This window comes from Eriocheir sinensis, chromosome 39 (genome assembly GCF_024679095.1).
Source record: "Eriocheir sinensis breed Jianghai 21 chromosome 39, ASM2467909v1, whole genome shotgun sequence".
NCBI classification, from domain to species: domain Eukaryota; kingdom Metazoa; phylum Arthropoda; class Malacostraca; order Decapoda; family Varunidae; genus Eriocheir; species Eriocheir sinensis.
In genome coordinates, this window is record NC_066547.1 from 13767060 (window position 1) to 13790515 (window position 23456).

Consider the following 23456-nt stretch of genomic DNA (forward strand, 5'->3'; position numbering starts at 1 on the left):
GGAATCACTTGGGAAGGATACAGGGCGAAGACAAGTAGAAGGAAGCCCATTGTTTGTAGTGCTGGCATAAGACCATGTGGATTCCAGCTGGAGTGTGTCAGTGGTGAAAGTCTTGAACCGGATCGAAGTGGCCACAGCTGATTTGGGTGTGTGTGCGTACGTGTTGAACCGTGTCCGTGTGTGTTTACGTGCGTGTGCGTGTTTATGAGACTGCCTGTACATGATGGGAAGGATGCTATGAGGAGGAGGACATGTTAGTGCAGGAGGATAACAGCGCTGAAGACGAGGGTGACATGAACACTTCGCGGAGATGACACGAGCAAGGAGCAAGGTAGGAGGCGCTTGGGTGATGCTTCTTCTTTCCTACGGCATTGAGGGAGGATAAATAGCGTGTCGTGAGGATGAAATAAGAGTTTTGAAGGACAGGGATGAGTTGAGAGGGCAGTCATGGGTTGTGAGGGTGAGGGACGAACTCTAAAGGGGATTTGAAGGGGAAGAAAAGGAATGCAATGAGGAGGAAAGGGTGGTGAACGGGTTAATATGGGTTGAGAAGCGGAGGGAAGTGATGTGAGGAGGGAGTGTTTTTTTGTGTGTGTGTGTGTGAGAGAGAAGGGGGAGGGGCGAGGTGAAGAATGGGAATGGCAGGGCAGGAAGCGTGATGCAAGAAATGAGGGAGGAGAACAGAGAGGAAGAGGCAATGATGTGAGGAGACAGCGTAACGGGTTGGTGAATAACGAGGTAATTGTATGATAGCAAAGAAGAAAAAAAAATGAGGCCTAGGTTAAGTATATACACAAATAAATATATAAATGTGTAAAGCAGTGCATATTAGCAAACGTATAAATAAAAAAGGATGTTTTGAACTGATTATGTGGAGGAAGGTGATGGATGTTGTGGAAGGCTTATCTAGAACTGAAGGAGCCGAGTTGAGTTTTTTTATTAGCTTTTTCATAACAGTAAAGGAGGCCGCTTAGGTGAGAAGAGGAAAGATGAAAAGCAGGGCAAATATATAAAAAGTAAGGCTGATAAGGAATTTGTGGTGAGATACGTGAGGTTTGCTCTGTACGGTGAACCAAATTGCGGTACGGTGAATGGGTATAGGGCAACGGTGCCAGATTGTCGTACTCCGTCGCTTATATTTCCCGACTTCCTGCCCCAAAACTGTCTTCTGGGCTCCAATAACTTAACGCATTTATAATTATTGTTAAAAGAGTTAGATTCTGATGTTTCTTGGCAATAGTTAGGCGTCAGAAACCGGTAAATACTATGCTCTGAGTACGACAATCTGGCAACGGTGGTATAGAGGACGATGAATGAAGTTAACAGAGGGTGATCGTTAGGGGGTGAAAATGACGAGAGGGTAACAGAGTGCATGGCAAGGTTAGAATAGTGGTAAGTACAGGGTAGAGTGATCGGATGCGAGGAGGATACAGAGAAGGGATGCGAGGAGGGTGAATAAAGTTAAGAGGGTGATCGTTAGGGGGTGAAGACGACGAGAGGGTAACAGAGTGCATGGCTAGGTTAGAATAGTGGTAAGTATAGGGTGCAGTGATGGGATGCGAGGAGGATACAGAGAAGGGATGCAAGGAGGGTGAATGATAACAGAAGAGGGAGATCGCAATGGGGTGAAGATGACGAGAGGGAAAAATAATGCATGAGAAGGTTAGAATACTCGTAAATAAAGGGTAGGTATGGGATGCGAGGGGCGTGAATGGAGTTAGCAGTGGGTGATCGTAATGGGGTTAAAAAGACGTGGGAGTGACAAAGTGCATTACAAGGTTAGTTTAGACGACGTTAAAGGGTACAATGAAGAGAATAGTCGTAAATAAAGTGTACAGTGATGGGATGCGAGGGGCGTGAATGGAAGTAACAGAGGGTGATCGTACGGGTATTGAGATGACGAGGGAGTAACAGTGCATGACAGGTTGGTTTAGACGGAGGTAAAGGGTACAATGAAGAAAATAATCGTAAATAAAGTGTACAGTGATGGGATGCGAGAAGGGTGATTGAAGTCAACAGAGCAGCGTTGCCAAATTATCATACTCAGCGCATTGCATTTTTGTAGTTTCTGACCGATAACTAAAGCAAAAAAGAACGAAACCCATCAATATTTAACAGTTTTAACGCTAACTTTAATTTCCTATCGTTATTTGTGTGGTTACGACAGTCTTGGAGCTTAAAAATGATAAATGCAATGTTCAGTGTACGACAATTTGGCAACGATGCAACATAGTGATCGTAATGGGGTTAAGATTATGAGAGAGTAACGGAGTGCATGACAAGGTTAGAACAGTCGTAAATAAAGGGTACAGTGAAGGGATGCGAGTACGGTAAATGAAGTTCACATAAGGAGATGTAAGGATGTTAAGATGACGAGGGAGTGATAGGGTGCGTGACAAAGTAAATACAGTCGTAGGTGAAGGTTATTGTGGTACTCAGGCATGTGTGTACTTCAGTACGGTAATGTGATATAACGTGGCGAGGTGTACAATGAGGCAAGGTAGATAACATGGGAAGCAAAGAAAAGAAAAAGCCAAAATAGTAGAGAGAAAAATCTGTCTTAAGGCGGCTCAAAGTTTCCCCAGCACAAACAAAGGGAGATGATTTACGAGCACGAATAGGGTGCTAATAATGATTGCTTTGGGAACTGCTAAAAACAGACTCGCACGCTGCGATAACGATACGGCAGAATACGCGAATTGCATTTCCTCACCGATCATGGTTAACAATGTTATCCAAAAAATGAAATGGTAATATAAACTAAACGAAAGCGTTCAAACGCCGGTAAAAAAAATAACGGATATATAGACTAAATGAAAGGACCAATGGAAGCGTCATGTGTGTGCCCACCAGGCAAGAACTCCAGCCCAGGCGGTGGGCCAGATAGAACCGTCGCTGTCCCCACTTTGGCCCTGACCTCAGGTGACCCAAATCACTAATTATTATTTATCATATCATTTATACTCTGTTAGGTTGTGTACTTTTACTTATGCGGACCGCGACATGCTGAGAGGCGGTCTAAATGTACAGGATGGCCAGGAGTGACTACAAAGGAATGTAATTCCGTGTGATACATCTCCTCGGCTGCCATCCATGCTGCTTCAGGCCAAAGCCATCAGGTCAAGGCGCTGGCCAGGCACGTCGCCGTCGTGAGGCAAAGCACAGTGACGAGACCCGTAGTCGATGGCAGGGTCCTGCCGAGGGGTGCCTTGACAGACACCCGATGGCCACCCCTAAAGAGTACGGCGGTGGCACACACACACACACACACGCGCAAGGAAATGCCCCAACCCCCCCACCCTCCCCTGTGACGTGGGCTGCGGGGAAGTTTGGTTCTTGGTCCTCCTCCTATTTCTTGTTGTAGATCTACTGGAAAGCGACGCAACACACACAGGTTTTCCCGGACCTTTACTTCCTCAAGGCCAAACACACACGATCGGGTCTCTCTCTCTCTCTCTCTCTCTCTCTCTCTCTCTCTCTCTCTCTCTCTCTCCAGCTATGTCTGCTTTTGGTAAGCTATTTTTGGCAAGTCTTTACCTATTAATAACGTGTTCTCTCTCTCTCTCTCTCTCTCTCTCTCTCTCTCTCTCTCTCTCTCAACCTTGGTCACTGTAATCTACGCACACACCCACACACGCAAAACAAAGCAAAAGAGAGAGAGAGAGAGAGAGAGAGAGAGAGAGAGAGAGAGAGAGAGAGAGAGAGAGAGAGAGAGAGAGATAATAAAAATGCATAGCTACACGAATAAATGAATAAATAAATAGAAACAGAGGGAAGAGAAAATAGTTAAAGGGAGGGACGCAGGAACAGGAAACAAATAAGAGAACAAAAAAAATTCCCCGCGGCAGAAGATCCAGACTGAACCAGACACACACACACACACACACACACACACACACACACACACGCGGAATACACCTACGCAATTTCTCATGTTAACTCCATATATGTATAGACACACATACAAGAGAGAGAGAGAGAGAGAGAGTACACATTGATCTACCATTTACTTGCGTTTTTTTTTCATTGCTTCCGTGAATCACCAATACGCCAACTCTCTCTCTCTCTCTCTCTCTGAAGGTGTAACTTTTATCTCTCTCCTTTTCCGTCTTCTATCTTCTTTCTTCCTCTCTTCTCTCATCGTCCCCTCTCCTCTTCCCTCTCCTCTTCCTTCTCCGTCCCATCGATTATCACCACTATTTCCTTCCTTACTTCTTTCCACTCAATCACTTTTCTTTCACTCTTTTTCCTTTTATCTCTACCTTACGTCCTTCTTCCTCCTCCTTTTTGCATTTTTTCGTACTTCCTTTTCTCTTTTCTTCACTTTCTTTCTACATTTCTTTACTCCTTACCACTTCTATTTCCTTCTTCTCTTTCTTCCTTCCTACTCTTTCTCTTGTCTTCTTCCTTTCTCTCTCTTTACTTCCCTTCCTTCCTTCCTCCTATTCTTCCTCTTCCCCTCCAAGATCGATTACGTGTCATTTAGTTCAAGGACACGCATGACTATATCAACCTTTTGGACCTCTCTCTCTCTCTCTCTCTCTCTCTCTCTCTCTCTCTCTCAAAAACGTCAATGTGTATTAGGGGTGGGCGAGAACAGATTCAAGAATCGATTCCTTCGATTCGGAAAGAATAGATTCTCGCCCACCCCTAGTGTGTATTACTATAGCTTTTTACGACGCGAAAATTGCCGAGTCTTGAAGCAGAGAATACAAATTACAGTTAATCGGGGACAATTACCCCTCGATTACGTACTAATATGCACACATTTAACGGTATTTACCTATTCTATTATTTATACTCCTCTTTCCTCATATTACGCAAAAAATAGAAATAGCACCCAACTTTACCTCCCACTAGTCCCCCCAATGCCTCCCTCCCCCCCCACCACCACACACATAAAGACTAGGTTATCAATACATCTTGCTACGTTCAAAGCTCCTCGTTTTCTTTGCTACTTTATTCCGTTCTTTTTGTCTTCCTTCTTACTATTCGTTTTCTTTTGTTCTTTTTAGCTGCTATCATTTAATAAACCGTTTATTATTATTATTATTATTATTAAAATACACCTGTCATATACCTGCCTTTCTTGACACCTGACACCCCATCCTCCTCCTCTCTGTACCTCCTCCTCTCTGTTACCTCCTCTCTGTGTCTCCTTCCCCTCATCTCTGTGCCTCCTCCTCTCTGTGTCTCCTCCTTCTCTCTGTACCTCCTCCTCCTCCTCCTCTCTGTTACCTTCTCCTCTCTGTGTCTCCTTCCCCTCCTCTCTGTGCCTCCTCCTCCTTCTCCTCCTCCTCTCTCCTTACACCTGCCCCACCTCATACCTGAACCTTCTGTACCTCACCTACACTCGTTTTCTACTGGCTGATGATTAACATAAAGTGTAAATAATTAATCGAAAGTAAATAACACATGAATACCTCAATAATGAATGAATTGAATAAATTTATGAAAACTATGTTATTCAGTAAGGAAAAAAAAGAAGGAAAGAAAAGTTAGGATTTAATACGAATGAAGACATAGAATGAGGAAAAACAGACGGAAAGAAAAAAATATAAAATAAGTAAAGAAAATGCAAGAGTGAAAGCAAACAAATGAAAGAGAAAATAATAAAGAATAGCTGAAAATACCACATTGCAGCTGACACACACACACACACACACACACACACACACACACACACACACACACACACACACACACACACAAACAAACACACACAAACACTAAAAAAAAATAATAATAATAACTCCTCCCACTCGCCAACTCTTGACTTCATGCTATTCGCGAGGTATTTGAGGAATGCTGCATCTGGACAGGACTTGCTGGCCGGGTGGGTGGAAGAAAGGAAGGAAGGCGAGATGAGGTGGTTGGCTGGACGGGTATAGATTCATATAGATTCTCGACACTCGTACCGCATACCACTATACATATCGGTGACCATTTTTTGCAAGTACACTAAATACGGGTCGTTAGTCCTCCTATCTTGCCACGATCCTCTGATACTGTGAGAAAAAGATATACAGACAAAATGAGAGATATAGGTATAGATTGAGAGATACAGACAGATAGACAAAGACGGAGAGAGATAGAGATCGTTAGTCAACCCCTCGTCCTACTGTTTCTCTTTTCATTTATCTTTCCTTTTTTCTTTCCTTCGACTTTCCTTCTTTCTTCCTACTCTTTCTCTTTTCCTCATATCTGGAGTGAGAAAGATATACAGACAAAATGAGATATAAATATACATAGATAGATACACAGACAGACAGAGGAAGAGATATTATCATACTATCATCATTATCATCATCGTCATCACCATCATAGTAATTCTAATCATCTCCATGTTTTTTTTTTTTATATTGATTAGTTATTTTCTTCGTTTTTGTGTTCTTAGATCCTGTTGGTTTCCCGTCTCTTGCCTCTGTCTTCTTTTCTTCCCGTCTCTCGTCTTTTTTCTTTTCCTTTTCTCCCCGTCACTGACCTTTTCCTCTTCCTTTTCTTCCTGTTACTTAAATTTTTACTTTTTCTTCATGTACTCAGCTTTGTTTTCACCTTCCCTTCTCGCTCCTCGTCTTTTCTTTTTCTTTTCAAACATTTACTTTGCGTCTTCAAACACACACACACACACACACACACACACACACACACACACACACACACACACACACACTAATATCCCATAATAGCAACTGAAAATGCTGTGGAATGCCAATATTGGAAAGTTGATAAGGAAGTCTTTCGCAGTATTGACAGGCGCCCTCATCCATTAGTCAGCTCTCCTCTGGTCTCCTCTTTGGCACTCTACACACACTCTTTCTCGACAGCCCTTGAGTTTTCTTTTGGCACTGCGATGGGGCGGTGGAGAATTGGGCGCACCGGAAACTAAACTGAAGAAGGTTGGAGATTCAAGAAAACTGAATGACTGAAGAAAATTGAGCGACTGAAGACTAAAGATAATGAACTGGAAAGGACTGAAGATCGAAGAAAATAGAAAGATTGAAGAAACTGAACTGAAGATTGAAGATTGAAGAAAAATTGAATGATTGAAAAAATTGAACGACGGAGGACTAAAGATAATGAACTGGAAAGGACTGAAGATCGAAGAAAATAGAAAGATTGAAGAAACTGAACTGAAGATTGAAGATTGAAAAGAAATTGAAAGACTGACGATTAAAAAAAAAGAATTAAAGATGGAAGATTAAATAAAACAAAAAGACTAAAGATTTAAGAAAGTTGAAATATTAAAGGCTGAAGAAACTGAAATGAGGAGGATTGAAGGTTGAAGGAAATTAAAAGACTGGATTGAAGAAATTTAAAAGAATAACGATTGAAGAAAATTAGTGGAAGGAGAAATTGGTGGCTCTGCACAAAACTAATACCGAGTTGAAGAAGAGATTGAAGATTATACGCACCGGAAACTGAATTGAACAAAGAGGATATTGAAGATTCTAAAAACTAAATTAAGAAGGAAGTATGCGTGATTTGATATTGAGGGGTATCTTTAAAACGGTTTGTTAAGTTATTATTTTTCTCTCAAAGTTACACATAAAGTATTCATATCTATCTATCTATTTTCGATTATCATTCAGTGTGCATTTTCACGTCTATTCTTTTCGTCAAGGTCAATTTGTTTTGCCTCTTCAACCCCCCAAAAAACAAATAACTCCTCACAGAAATATTTTAAAGACGCGTTTAAAATTTCCCTCAGAATAATCGACCAACTGTATACTCAATTCGAAATGCAAATCGAAAGTTGAAAGCTGACAAAAAAGCATTTCTTATTGATCCGTACCTTCGTTAATCATATACCATCGTCATCCACCTTCGCTGTGGGCCCAACATAATCGAACGCCTTATTTATACCGCCAAAGAGCGCGTATCGATGGCCGGTCACCAGGAAAAGGCTGACACATCGACAAGGTCTATATATTAGTCATCGCGTCATTCAGAGAGAGGGCCTGCATGCGAGGGGGAAGCAAACACTCAGCTACTTCCTCCACTTGTAAATAAACCACTTCCTTGTAAAGACAGAAATACGACAAACAATTCAACACTGCCTCTTACTGCCACCAGCCACCTCCTCCTTTCTTTTGTTTTGCTCAAGGGTAGATCAAAAGAGAGTTCACTTCAACATTTAAATCAAGTAAAGGCAAATATTTCAACGCTCACTCATCACCTACGTCTGTTCTTTTCTTTTACTCACGGGTAGAGTAGAAGAGTTAACTTCGACTTGGGAAATAAAGTAAAAAGGCAAATAAGTCAACAGGCGCGTGTGGACCTAGGTTTGAATCCCACCGATGCACTCCGACACTTTTCAACCATCGGCGAGTGGCGGAAGATTACCCATATGTTGCCCTGATCATTAGTCAACCATTACTTCAGCGATGTCCGTCAAGTGGAGCACCGGGGGGCAGCATGGGCCAAGCAAGGGTCATATACCACGGCAGCCACTATAAATATAATTCGCCTGGGACACTAACGGGCTCCAAGAAAACCCTCAAGAAAGCCTACCAGCGCTATACAGCACCTAACAAAAAAAAAGTACACCAAAAGAGCTCATTTGGAAATAAAGATTAAATAGTAATTCGACATGAACTCATCATTTCCGTCTCTTCTTTTACTCAAGTGTTGAGCGAAGCGAAAGAGAGTTCACTTCGTCTGGTAAATAAAGAAATATCAAATAAGTCAACACTGCAACTCATCACCTACGTCTACTCTTTTCCCCAAGGACAGGACAACAGTCTCAGCAAGGTACAGAGGGGAAAGAAATCAATAGCAAGGCACGATATCAAGGAGTAGGGCTGCTCATTCCTTTCATATACGAGCTATATATTGGGCACCTTATACCTCCTCCTCCCTTCGATCCACCCCCCTCGCGCAGCGCTTAGTGGCAGGCTACTTGAGGGGGACGTGTGGCGAGGAGAGCGCCCCTTGCCCCTAGCTGAGTGCTCGCGCGGCAGGTTCAATAGCTTGGCGGTGATTGCCTAGTACTCGTCACCTTGAGGGACCACAACACGCGCATCGATTACCCGCAGCCCTTGTCAACAATAGGGGGAATACACCCTCCGCTACTACTGTGCGGAGGGGGCTGTGACTGCTACTACTGCTGCTGCTGCTACTACTACTACTACTACTACTACTGCTACTACTACTACTACTTCTACTCTTACTGATACACATGAATACAATACTAGTTGCCTCTGTTGATGATTTCGTTTTGGAACACCTTATCGACCGCAAGCACCCTTTCACCTTACTTTACCATGCCCTACAAATTGTTTATATGTCCTAATGCTGGGTAATCGTCCTCCTGAACAAAGAAAGTCCATTGTTGACAAAATGACTACGTGGGCGAGCGAGGTTCGTGTCTTTCTTCCTGTACCCTTGAATTCTTCTCTCGTTGAGCTCACGTCAGCCGCAGCTCATCCATCATGCAGCAAGCAGCGTGCACACACTCGCCCACACCGATAAATGCAGAGTGTGAGAAACACCTGCTAAAGAAAACAAGGAGGAGGGGGAGGAGGAGGAGGAGGAGGAGGAGGATTACTACTACTACTACTACTACTACTACTACTACTACTACTACTAATAATAATAATAATAATAATAATAATAATAATAATAATAATGAGAGGAAGAAGAAGAAGAAGAAAAAGAAGAAGAAGAAGAAGAAGAAGAAGAAGAAGAAGAAAAAGAAGAGGAAGAAGAAGAAAAGAAGAAGAAGAAGAAGAAGAAGAAGAAGAAGAAGAATGATGCTAATGATGATGTTGGTGATGATAATAAACTAATAACAATGAAAATGTACTTATATAAGGGTAAATCTGAGACGAAGAAAAATGAGGAAAAAGAAAAAAATATATAGTTGCAAGACAATAGGAAAATATATCACCCGGCACCACCACCACCACCACCAACACCAACACCTCCCAACACCATTATCCCCCCCCCCCCCCAACACACACACACACACCACCACCATCACCACCAACACCTCCCAACACCATTACCCCCCCCCTACCACCACCACCACCGTCACCACCAACACCTTCCAACACCATTATCACCCCCCCCCCCAACCCAAAAAAACACACACCACCACAATCAACACCAACACCTTCCAACACCATTACCCCCCCCACACACCACCACCACCACCATCACCACCAACACCTTCCAACACCATTACCCCCCCCACACACCACCACCACCACCGTCACCACCAACACCTCCCAACACCATTACCCCCCCCTACCACCACCACCACCGTCACCACCAACACCTCCCAACACCATTACCCCCCTCCCCCCCACCACCACCACCGCCGTCGCCACCACCGATCACCAACTGCACCTCCCACCGTCACCACCACCACTTACAACGGACTCCACTACCACTCTCATCACCATTACTCACCCCCCCCCACCATCACTACCACCGCAGCAACCACAATATCCCACGCTCACTCCACCCCTATCTCCACTTCCACCTCCATCCACTCCACCCACCCACAAGAACCGCAGGAGCTATTGGAGTCCACTCAAGGTCACACACACACACACACACACACACACACACACACACACACACACACACACACATACGGTATCAACAACAGTGGTGGTGGTGGTGGTGGTGGGTCTGGAAGAGAACAGGATAGAGCAGCATAAATTAAAAGGTCTCTAGCTCTACCACCGCCACCATCACCACCACCACCCACCACCACCACCGTTACAATGAGCACAAACAAAGAGACAAAAAATAAAATAAACTATCGCTGTACAGTTTTAATGAGCCATAGGTGGAAGGAAGGAGGGAGGGAAGGAAGGAGAGATGCGTGGAGGGAAGGGAGGGATAGATAAAGGGAATTGAGGGGTTACAGAATAGAAAGTGAGAGGAAAGCAGGTAAGAAAGGTAGATAAGGAGGAAGGGAAGGAATGGAGGAGAGATTGCAGGATAGATACGTGAGAGAGAGGTAGGAGAGAGTTGAGGGATGGAAGGAGGGAAGAAAGGTAGATAGGGAGGAAGGGAAGGAAGGGAGGATATATTGCAGGATAGATACGTGAGAGGGAGATAGGAGAGAGTTGAGGGATGGAAGGAGGGAAAAGATAGAGTGCAGAACAGAAAGTGGGAGGGAAGTAGGAAAGAGCGGTAGATAGGGATGGAGGGAAGGAAGGGTGAAGGGAGGGGTGAGTGAAGGAAAGGGAGAGATTGCAATATAGAAAGTGAGAGTGAGGTAGGAGAGAATGGTATATAGGTAGGGATGGAATGAGGGAAGTGTGAAGGAAGAATGAGTGGAGGGAAGGGAGTGATGGAATATAGAAAGTGAGGTAGGAGAGAATGGTAGGGAGGGATGAAGGGAGGGGGAGGGGCTGCAGGCTAGGTAAAAGGGATCCACAGCGTTTACAATCCCGTTATATCTACAGAAAAAACTCCTCCCATATAAGTCTATGAGTGTCTCCCTCGTGCAGTGATTCAGGGTAACTCGTTTTCTTTACCTGGTCTTCGCTTAATACTTCTACTTACCGTTACAGCTACTACTACTACTACTACTACTACTACCACTACTACTACTACTACTACTACAACGACAACTTTATGTAATCCTCTTTCCTTGGTGGGATTGGATACTTTTCCTTTCGCTATAAGCCGACGCAAGTATGTTTATTCATTCTGTCGTAAAATACATTGACAAGAACCTTCCTGTAACGGCAATCAGCTGACACGCGGAAACACTCCCTCTTGTTGGTTTAGTTTTCTTACGTAAACACTTTTTATTCTATTTGTTGATGGCCGGCTGTCTTTGTTTCCTTATCTTCCCGCCACGTGTTGTTCAAGTCTCCATTTCCCTTGTGTTCATTTTACGTTACCATAACCTACTTACATTACAATTTCTCGTGTACCTTACCATTTCCTTTGCTTCCTTCCTACTCTTCTCTTCCCGCCATGTAAGTCATCACCTCCAGCTTCCACGTTATTCAAGTTTCCATTTCTCTGGCATTCCCATCACCCACTTGCATTGCTATTTCTCGTGTACTTCACCATTTCCTTTTCATTCCTTCCACTCTTCTTTACCCGCCATGTAATTCATCGCCTGAAGCCTCCATGTTATTCAAGTTTCCATTTCCCTTGCATTCCTCTTCCCTTGCCTTATCGGGGGTTGTGTCCCGTCTCCTGGGATCTGTTCCTTTCTCCTATAATTCCTTCCCCCTCCTGTCTCTCTCCGGCATATGACCACAGATGTTGCGCCGACTAAACGAAACTTTCCAAACTTACTTTCTTCCCTTGCCTGTCGTTTTCAGTGTTTACTAATCGCCACCTTCTCAAAGGCACATAAACCTTCCCCTCCTCGGCTCTGGCTACCGCTTCACTTGCTTCATATTTTCCTCTTCTTTCTCTCAATGATTGTACTTTATATCCACCAACCATCATCCCGCGTTGTATTTTTCACAACTCGAAGGTACATGAACGTTCGATCTTTCCTCTCCTCAGTTTGGCGATCAGTTCACGTTTTTTTCTTCTTTTTTTATTAATTTTTCGGGATATTATAACATGTATTGATGACCAGTTTGTGCTTTCGTTTCTCTTTTTTCCTGTATGTATATTTTCCCCTCTTCTATATCTGGAGATGAACTTTCCCATGTCTTCTTCTTCTTCTTCTTCATCTTCTTCTTCATCATCATCTTCTTCTTTTTCTTCTTCTTCTTCTTCTTCAGATAGTACTTTGAGATGAACTTTACCCTCTTCTTTCTTTTACTTGGAGACGAACTTTACACTCTCTTCTTCCTCCTGTGTGTAAACCTTTCCCCTCCTCAGCCTCGGTCACCGTCTCACATGTGCGCCCTTTCCTCCCCCGGCAGGTGAACGGGAAGGTGTTGGCCCCGCCCGGCGGCGAGGAGCACTTCACCGGCCCGCTTCACGACAGGGTATGCAGGGACGTCCTCTTCCTCATCCTCTTCGTCGCCTTCGTCTTCGGGGCGGTGAGTGGGAGTGGGGTGAGGGTGGGGGGGAAGGTGTGTGTGTGTGTGTCGCTGATTTCACCATGATTGCGTAACCTCAAATATCCACAGTTTAGTAATTTCGCTTTATTGTGTGTGTGTGTGTGTGTGTGTGTAGCCACGCTCGTCTGTCAATAAATACATGTGCGCGCGCCGTAAACATACACACACACATACATACACACGCTTAAAATACTTCATCAGAGTCATGCTTTTGTTGTCCCTACACATACCAACCAACCCTCCCTCTTTGATCCACCTTATTCTGACCCTCACACAGTCATAACCACCCCTCCTCAGACTGTGCCCCATCCTCTCCACACGGCCATCCCCTTCCCTCACCCCATCATATCCCTCACGCACCTCCACACACACATCACACCCTCCATCACATCCCACTCACCATCACTTCTCCTGATATTGATACCCTTTGTTTCACTATTCCAATTCCCTCCGCACTTTCCCTCTCCTTCCCTCACATCATGCTCACCTCCAGCCCATCTTCCTCCTCACCATCATCTCTTCCCCGCACCATCTATATACTCTTTACACTGCTATCTCCTTCCCTCACATCATAGTCACTCCCATCACATCTTCCCTTTTCACTATCAACTGTCCTAAGATTGTGTCCCATCTTCACACCTTTCCCATCCCTTCTACATTGTCAACTCCTTCCCTCACATCTTCCCCCTTATCATCACCTCCTCTCCTTAGATTGTGTCCCTTCCTCACACCTTTCCCATCCTCTTCACAATGCTGCCTCCTGCTTCAGACATTGCTTACCTATATCACATGTTCTCTTTTATCATTATCTCCTCTTCTTAAATTATGCTTCCTTTCCTAACTCCTCCCTCACACATTGCTTACCTAAATCACATGCTTTCTCTTATCATTACCTCCTATTCTTAAATATGCTTCCTTTCCTAACTCCTTCCCCCTCTCCTTCACACCGCCATACTCCTTCATTCACATCATGCTTACCTCCTCCACATCCTCCCCCTAACCATCACCTCGTCTCCTTTTATTTTATCCCTTCCTCACACCTTTCCCATCCTCTCCACACTGCCAGCTCCTTCCCTCACATCACGTTGACCTCCATGACATCTTCCCCTCGTCATCACCTCCTTTCCTTAGATTTTGCCTCCCTCCCTCACACTCCTCTCACATTTTTACCATCATCACTTCTACTCTGTGTACTCCCTTCCTTACAGCTCTCCCTTCTTCTTCACACCGTTACCATCATCACCTATACTCACATCATGCCTCTCTTCCTCACTCTTTCGTTCCCTTCATTCAGCTCTGCCTTCCTTCACACCATCCCCCTCCCCACCCCTTCTATCAGACTGGGTAGATAGCGACTTCTCTTCATCAAAACTCCTCTATCACCCTCACACCCTTCCCTCAGATTGATCCGTGTTTCCCTTCTCCACACCTTCTCCCTCCTCATTTCCCTTCATTCAGTTCTCCCTTCCTTCACACTATCAGCCCCTCCTCCCTATCCTTCAGACTGGTTAGATAGCGACTCCTCCTTCACCCTCCCACCGCCCCCTTTCCTTCAGATTGATTCGTGTTTCCCTTCAGCACACTTTCCCCTGCTCTCCTTTCCCTTCAATCAGCAGTACCCTCCTTCACACCGTCCCCGCCCTTCACTCCTTCCTTCAGACTGGGTAGATCGCGACTTCCCTTCATCATAACTCCTTCACCCTCACACCACAGCGCTTCCCATAGCCTGGATTGTTTCCCTTCAGTCCCCCCTTCCCCTTTCCCTCAGATCGGGTACATCGTCTACACGGGCATCAAGTCTGACCCCAAGCGCCTCCTGAACGGTCACGATGCCTACGGGAACGTGTGTGGCCGTAAGAACCAGCAGCTCTTCGCCCTCGCTAAATCAGGGCAGAACTTCGAGAACATGCCGTGAGTGTAGTGCTCTCTCTCTCTCTCTCTCTCTCTCTCTCTCTCTCTCTCTCTCTCTCTCTCTCTCTCTCTCTCTCTCTCTCTCTCTCTCTCTCTCTCTCTCTCTCTCTCTCTCTCTCTCTCTCTCTCTCTCTCTGTTCTACTTCTTCTCTCCCCTAACCAAGGTCAGAAAGCTCTGGACACGCCAAGGCCGAGGGCGAGGGAAAGGGGTGTTTAAAAAGGGACTAATCACATCCGGGGTAAAGATACACGCAAGGCTTATTAAGGGAAAATCACTAGAGAGTTTACGAGAAAAAAAAAAAATGAACAAACTAATTAACTTGAGAGAGAGAGAGAGAGAGAGAGAGAGAGAGAGAGAGAGAGAGAGAGAGAGAGAGAGAGAGAATAAGAACAGGAGGCAGCATAATGATTAAAGACTTCCGTGACTTATCAACACTTTTACACATCAAGTACACGCCCGGGACATTTCAAGGCCACGCACCGACACCGCATGTCCTTCACCTCCTTCTGCTAACCCTCCTCCCCTTCCTCCTCCTCCTCTACAAGGTTCTGCAACATGAAGGGCGCGGCGGAAGTCATCACGCAGGACCCAACAACGATCGCGCCATGCAAATCCTGCGTTGACCGATGCCCTACAGAGTAAGTTCCTCGGCTTTAATGACGATATAAATACGAGTGATTGGAGTAATTAATGCATGAGAGAAAAGGGAGTACTGGAGTTTATGTTCATGCCTCTTTTTTGTCACTCTAGAACTGCTCCTTTATCTTCTCCCTCACTCCCTTCTGTAGCTCCTCCCCGTTGGGTTACTACTGCACCAACCTCAACTTCAACGAGGCGCAGAACAGGACGAACATCGCGACCAAGGCCATCTTCGGGACGAGCCTGAGCGAGTTTTTGGAGGCGGTGGGACGCGATCTTGAGGTGTCCGGGTCCATCCTCGCCGTCCTTGCTGTGATTGCCTTCGGCCTCGCCCTCATCTTCACCCTCTTGCTCAGGTGAATGGCTCGCGTGTACTCCCGTGATGTTATTGTCGGGGATCTTGGTAGCTATGATGATGGTGTTATTTAACCCCTCCTGGTATAAATTTTATCACCTTTAGCACATATTCGAATCCAACGGCTGGCACCATTACTACAACAAGCAGACCAGTTTTTCTTCTTTTTATTTTTACTTTAAACAAAACAAATCAAAAGATAATATAATTACGGTCAAAATATGTTAAAAAAATATCCATCATATATTGCCTCCCCAAAATGGGATATGAGAATTTCACTCAGATGAGTCACTTTAGTTTCCAAAGTGTCTTGATGCTATCCCCTTCATATAACTTTAATTTTATAAGCAGTGGAAAAAACGTAGCAGACAGACTATTCCAGGGAATGCTGATTAAATTTTGATACTCTCTTCCTGACTTTATAGAGGTGGAAAACAAGAGCAGGCAGACTGTATCAGTTAACATATCATTCTTGAAATACTTCCAGTTGTAGAAGCGTAAGAACTCGGTGGAAAGTACATTGTTCGTTCAAGATAATACCGGTTGCCTTTATAACGACTCCCCGCTGCACCTACAGGTTCCTGGCGCGGGTGGTGGTGTGGCTGACGGTGATCGTGATGGTGGTGGGTTCGGTGGCCGGCACGGCGTACCTCTGGGTCATCTGGAACCTCACCAATAAGAATGCTCAGGAGGCAAGGAAGAATAATTCAAGCTCAGCCGATTACTTGGATCTCTTCGCCCGAAACCTCTTGATCGGCGCCATCGTAGCCACCATCTTCACGGTAAGTCACTCTAGCGTGCTGTCTGTCCATAGTGCTGCGTGTGTTTGCTCGTGTTCGCTCAACTTGCCATACTAATAATAAAGCAGAGCCACAGAATAGTAGAGTATGGCCAACCTAATCACAGACGCCATGTTTTTACCAAACGAGCCGCGCAAAATTCAAATTGATGCCAATACAATAGTTTTTTTTTTTTCGTTCTGTATAAGTATCGTCAAGATCTTCCCGTCTCCTTCCTTCACATCATGCTCACCTCCAGTCCATCTTCCTCCTCACCATCATCTCTTCTTAGGTATGTTAGGAGGTAGCAGTAAGCGTGAAGTCGACAATATCACAATCAATCAATCAATGGGGGCATAACCCGGGGGGCGCGTCGCCTCGCCCACCCTACGACGCTAAGCCCGGGGGTCTCTCCGGGCGAGTCTTCATGCAGGCCCCCTTCCCAACCCGAGCACCTCCCGGCAGGATCTATCGACTTGCTCAATTCACGAACTCCGTGGGCGTCCCCTTGGCCTCCTCCAATCAGGATTGTCTCTAACAGAGACAACCCGATGAGCAGGATCAGCTTCCGGAAGACGTCCCACGTGCCCGTATAGCCGGAGTTAGCGTTGACGGACTATGCAGGTAATATATGTCGAATCAGTCTCACGGAATAGCCGCCGGTTTGACACAAAGTCATTCCAGCGATATCCCATGATTCTGGGTAGACACTTATTACCAAAGGCATCAATCCGCTTCTCCAAGTCTCCATTTAGTGTCCATGTCTCACAACCATAAAGTAAGACAGGGAGCACAACTGACTTGAAGATCCGGATCTTTTTCCTTCTGCACAGGTATCGACAACGCCATATACACGTGTTGAGCGAGTTCATAACACCGTGGGCCAGACCAATCCGTCGTAAGACTTCCTGGCCAGACTCACCGTTGTTATGAACTACGCTACCAAGATACGTGAAACTTTCTGAGATCTCAACGTCCTCGCCACACGCATGAACAAACTGTACTGAGTCATCCAGCAAGCCTCCAAACACCTGTACCTTGGTCTTGGCCCAGAACACCTGAAGTCCCAAGGGCTTCACCTCCTCGTGCAGTGCCTCGAGAGCCATCACCAAAACCTCCAGCGACTCCGCTAGGATTACTGCATCATCAGCAAAAACAAGGTCAGTGACCCTGGTATTGCCAATGGATGCTCCGCAATGACTCTGGTCAATATCACAGAAGCCTGATATATCGATCGAGGGAACTATAAGAAGCTTTCCCGTTTATTACTCCCCCATAAACCTGCCAGGAGTAATAATATATACCGCGAAGACTCTCAATGAAGAGTAATAAAAAAAAGTACATACGGCAATAATAAGCGAAAGTTATGCATCCAGCAGACCTCGTTTTCAGTGTTCAGGGAATGGAATGATCCTGGGGCGTGTGTTTTCCTATACAAGCGCGCGCGCACACACACACACACACACACACACACACACACACACATAATTACTTTTTTTTTTTTTGCCCTTGAGTTGCTTCCTATACTGTAAAAAAAAGCTGAAGTAATATGAAAGCCACTTACTTGCAGGAAAATTTACGTAGTACATTAATGGATTTCACGATTAAATAACTGAAATAATAGCAATGTTTCGGGGATGTTTACGCCATACGGCTGAGTGGCCATCTGTTACGTGGCCCCTTATATCGCTTGCCTCTCCACCCGACTTGTCACGGCGGTAAACACACACCCATTGTCTGCCTCCCTCTCCCCGTGCATGGCCATCTTGCTTCAGGGAGTGCGAACCGAGCATTGTAGAGGCTAACGAATGGCAGATGGAGGGAATATAGATCATCGTTTTCTTATCCTCTCTTTCGACCATTTTATTATGTTATCTTTAATACGAATAGTGTTCACCGGGACTTTTTTTTTTTTTAGCAGTTTCCTTTACCGTAAAAAAAATCGTGATCTAACTAAAATTGATGATCGAAAGACCTCAGACCATCAATTCGTCTCACTCAACTATATAGATGTTGACTTTATACAGTTTTCAAGAGGGAAAGATCAAAGCCATTCGGGAACTATAATTGATTTTCTAGAACTTAATGGCTTTTATTTATCTTTAGTTATTTAGTTGTCTATTTATTTATATATTGTTGTACGTTTAGTTTTAGAGCTGCGCGGAACGTTCAATCTTCTACGTTTAAAATTGTAAGCTCTTCTGGTGCTTCATTTTGCTGTAGAGAAGGTGACCGGCCAGCCTGTCAACGCGGATTCGGAGTGTCTATAAATCACAGGTGAAATCAGTCTGAAGGCATGAAACGAGGCGGCTTTATTATTTCTGCTATAATCATCTTTGGTGGCTCGTGATGAAGGGGGAGGTGAAGGAGATGGCGAGTAGACAGCGTCCCTCTTTTGCTCTTAAACCAGTAGCAGCGGGGATCATGTTTTTAATGGTCCCTCCAAGCGAGAAAAATGAGAAAAAATCACCCCTCACATAAACCATTTCATAATATATATCAAAGCATTTGTGATCAGATTATGTATTATCTATTTTGTGGGGTTTATAACATGGCACAAATTTGGCCCGTCGCTGCTACCGGGTTAAAGCATTGCATGTTGTGCCTGATGCCGTGCGAAGGGTGGGGGTGCACGGGACTGAACATTTCCGAAGTGTCTGCATGAATGACACTTTCCCGAGCCGCTGAGCCGTGAATGACGCGCAGGTCGTAGCTAAAAACTAACCACGCAATCCTCTTCTAATTATTCCGTGTATTTCCCCGCAAAAATTACAATCACGAACTAACCTAATCTAACCTAACATATTTAACTAACCTAACCAGTAATATCCCACCGGACTTCCTTCTGGTCTACTCTTTTTCCCATGGTTTGTGCGTCTTGATCAGAATTAGGCCTTGTAGTTCCTTTCCCCAAGCCATCGTGACTTCCTCTAGCGTCACGCCTTCCCTTGTTCCCTCCCTCCGGTGTGGCAAGGGCGGGTGCGGCGCGTACTGGATCGCTCTGGCGGTTTCTTGCAATCCAGCACTTCCGGATGAGCTGGATGGCTGACTTCAACGCACACGACTAGTTCCCGGCAATGCTACCTAGGAAGTGTGTCAAAATATGTCCTTTTTTCTAACATACACACTCACATAACTCTTCATCCACCTTTCCCTGCAAGTCTATATGTGTATTACGTGATGTATGCATGTAGGTATGGATAGATGGATGGATGGATGGATTTATGTATGTATATATGTATTTATTTATGGTGTGTGTGTGTGTGTGTGTGTGTGTGTGTGTGTTTTACGTCGCGGCCTATTGCGCCGGTAGGCTTCTTCCTGGTGGGGCCAGATGGTCGGCCTAAGGCAGTGTGTGTGTGTGTGTGTGTGTGTGTGTGTGTGTGTGTGTCCATTTATGTATCTAACTGTTGACCCGTTTATCTACTTATATATCTACCTGTCGATACATCTATTTAACTATCTATCTCTGTCAATAAATTATTAACTCAACAAAATGTATATCCACCTATTTATCTATCTATCTATTCATCTATCTATCTATCTATCTATCTATCTATCTATCTATCTATCTATCTATCTATCTACCTATCTATCAATCTATCTATCTATCTATCTGTCTATCTATCTAGGTCTATATATTCATCTATTAGTCTCTACCAACCAATCTATCTATCTATCCATCCATCTATCTATATCCATATATCTATCTATCTATCTATATAATTATATCCATCTATTTGCCTATCTATTTTTCCATCTATCTATCTAACAAAATGAATCGGCCTCGGGTAATATCATTAGGCCATGTGTACGTAATTATAAACAGGTTGGCAGCAGAATTTTTTTTTTAGACAACAAGTTTTTCTTTTGTGTTTGTGCTGAGAAGCGCAGCGTCTAGGCGGCCTTCGATAACTACGCAACACCACGCGGACACACTTGTCGGCAGTCACACACACACACACACACACACACACAAAGGGATGTTGCGAGATGGGATATATAAGCTTTAAGAAAATCGGCCTCACACACACACACACACACACACACACACACCTCCTAAAATACGTATTCGCCAAAACCATACATGTGGAGACTAACGCCTGACTTTTTAGATGTCCTATTAGTCTTTAAAAACAATACTGTGGCTGATTTGTCTTTTCTGAACCGTTTTTTGGTTTAGTTTAATAATTAATCATAAACAATTTGATATGTCCACATTCGTAAGGCCATTAACCATCTTAAATCATTCGATCAGTTTTCCTCGGAGGCGACGTTTCTCCAGAGAGAACAGGTTAAGGGTTGAGAGCCTATCATCGTAAGGATTGTTGCGCAAGGAAGGGATCATTTTTGTTGCCCGACGTTGAACACCTTCTAAGACATTGCCCCCATGTGGGGTGACCACTTCGAGGGTACCCTGAACTGTGTGGCAGACGTGGAGACTAAGAGGGCCCTCCGGAGCTAGCTCCTAGGGGTGACCCTGGAGGGCTTTCGCAGTGTCGACCACAGTGAGCTGAGGGAGATACTGCGGACGGTTTCCAACAGCGAAGCGCTGGGCGTTGATGGGCTTCCCTCTGGCGCCTTTAGGTATGCACCTCCCAGCCTGGTCTCTTGGCTCTGCATCTCTATCAGTGCCTGCATCTGCCATCAATACATACCCTCTCAGGTCTTGGCAGTGCAAATAGTTCCCTTGCTAAAGAGCAAAGTTAAAAACCATGCTCTCTCCAGCAACTATAGGCCCATTGCCATTGCAACTGCCTTGTCAAAAGCGATTGAGAATGAAGAGTGGAACAATCTGGGAACTCCATCATCACCTCCGTCAGACAGAGCTCGGCCTATGTATGTGGATCTATGAGGTGGGAGTGGCTGGGCCTTCTGTACGTGTAATTTTGCATAAGTGTGCCGTGCACACGCATATATAATTATAAGCTGTCAATTATTTAAGCATTATGTATCTCGTTCGATCTCGTTCGTTTTCTTGTCTTGTTTTATTTTTATATATGCCGCTGTGCGAAATAAAACTATTATTCTTATTCTTATTCTTATTCTTATTTTTATTCTTATTATAGAAGGGATTTATTTTGAGGCAATTGTTTGGCTTGGGCTCAAAAATGTAATTTACACCAAAGCATTTAGCAATGAATCAGGCAGGAACTAATTACATTACTCACGCAAGTTCCTCTATTAATACTTCTAGGAAAGTAAAACACAATATGCCCTTCACTGGGAATACCTCTTGAAGCAATCGACGGGGCAACTCCGGTACTGTCTCTAGGACGTATTTCTTAACCAGATCCTCATAGGATGTCTAGTTTTATTGTTCCTCGTTAATAAGTTCCCAGAAAGCATCTCCTCATCAGTGCAGTCACTGAGGGCGCCTCGTTGAGGGAAATAACTTGCGAGCTGGCCGTCGAGGGGTTTGTTTACGTAGTTATGAGTGGATTTATGACTCGCTGCGGGGCGCTAGGACACAGTGACGCTGCCAGCACGTCTGTAGGACAGCCCAGGACGCCGCTCGAGTCCACCAAAATCGTGCCGGTGAGCAAGCCTCATTCTCCCCAGGTGATACTCGCCCTAAATGAGCCAGTGCTGGTGTCCTAAGGCGGCTGTTTGGGCCTTCAGTCCTATAAATGCTTTTACGTCCTTAACGTTACTTTACTCTGTGTTGCTTTGCTGCGGGTGAGCCTCGTTACTGTTGGGTCCTGAGGTGGGTGTTGTGGCCTGAATGTTACGTGTGTTGCGTTGGTGGGCGAGCCTCGTTCCTCCCAGGCAAGACCCGCCCGTAATTTTGTGGCCCACCTTGTGCACTGGCCTCTTCCGGTCACTGGCGTCACCAGGTGTAGAAGGCCAGGATGCTGCTCACGGCGACGGCAATGATGGTGCTGCCGTCCACGAAAGCGTCCACCAAGGTATGGGTGGGCGTAGCCGCCCCCCAGAAATGGAAGTAAAAAGCTAAACTAGCCACATAACTTAATAAATTTCAATACGGCGTTTACAATCATTTGGCATGAATGAGAGTATACAGTCACATAAGCTGGGGAACACACCGAGCTTGAATCTGTCCCTTAAGAAGATCCATTACCAAGATTTCTCTCCGCAGGTGTTGATGCTGGTGCTGCTGATCGCCATGCGCAACAGGATCAAGCTGGTCATCGCGCTCTTCACGGAGGCGGGCAAGGCGGTGGGGTCCATGCCACTCCTGCTCTTTCAGCCTGTCTGGGTAAGTGAGCCGCCGCCCCCTGTGCCCCTCCTCCATGGATTAAATTCATTCCTCAAGTGAACATATATTCCCGGGGAGGTTGAGTTTTATGGGATATCGATGCCTTCATAAACTCTATCTCAGTCATTGTTTACCTTAGTCATCGAAAAAAAGGCTATAGGGAGATAACTATTCATAAGGGCGCTTCCTCTCTGTGCATCTCTCAAAGTTGCCATATCGCTTTATATAGGTGATGACACAACAACTAAGTTTGCCTTTATTTCCCTCGCTTTTGCCCTTCAACACAAATCAGTCCTCTTATAACATTCCCTTTTGTTCATGTCCCCATCATCTTATCTGGATTTGCTGCCATCTCCCTCACTCTTCTTTGCTCTTTAACACAAACATTTCATTTCTCTTCTAATATTCCTAAACTCCATGTCCTAACCATCTTCCGCCAGCTCCCTTTACTTTCAAACCAGCATCTTCTCTCCCTCAAAACCGTTTCGTATCCGTTAAGCAGGCAACATAGCTAAGCAACATCTCTCTAGACTCCGTAGGTCTCCCTAAC

The 23456-nt window shown here is 44.9% G+C and overlaps 1 protein-coding gene across 2 annotated transcripts in view; it reads left to right on the forward strand.

The window, feature by feature from the left end:
- LOC127009039 (choline transporter-like protein 1) overlaps positions 1-23456 on the forward strand; it is a 36229-nt gene that overhangs the window by 1839 nt on the left and 10934 nt on the right. The window contains exons 1-7 of one of the 2 annotated variants that reach the window (XM_050881712.1): positions 1-331; positions 12861-12980; positions 14770-14912; positions 15459-15551; positions 15702-15908; positions 16485-16689; positions 22787-22906. The exon at positions 1-331 is cut by the window's left edge and continues 187 nt beyond it. In XM_050881712.1, the coding sequence (XP_050737669.1) occupies positions 311-331; positions 12861-12980; positions 14770-14912; positions 15459-15551; positions 15702-15908; positions 16485-16689; positions 22787-22906 (909 nt within the window). In that variant the 5' untranslated portion in view covers positions 1-310. The remainder of the gene's footprint in view (positions 332-12860; positions 12981-14769; positions 14913-15458; positions 15552-15701; positions 15909-16484; positions 16690-22786; positions 22907-23456) is intronic. The other variant, XM_050881711.1, reaches the window with a different exon arrangement.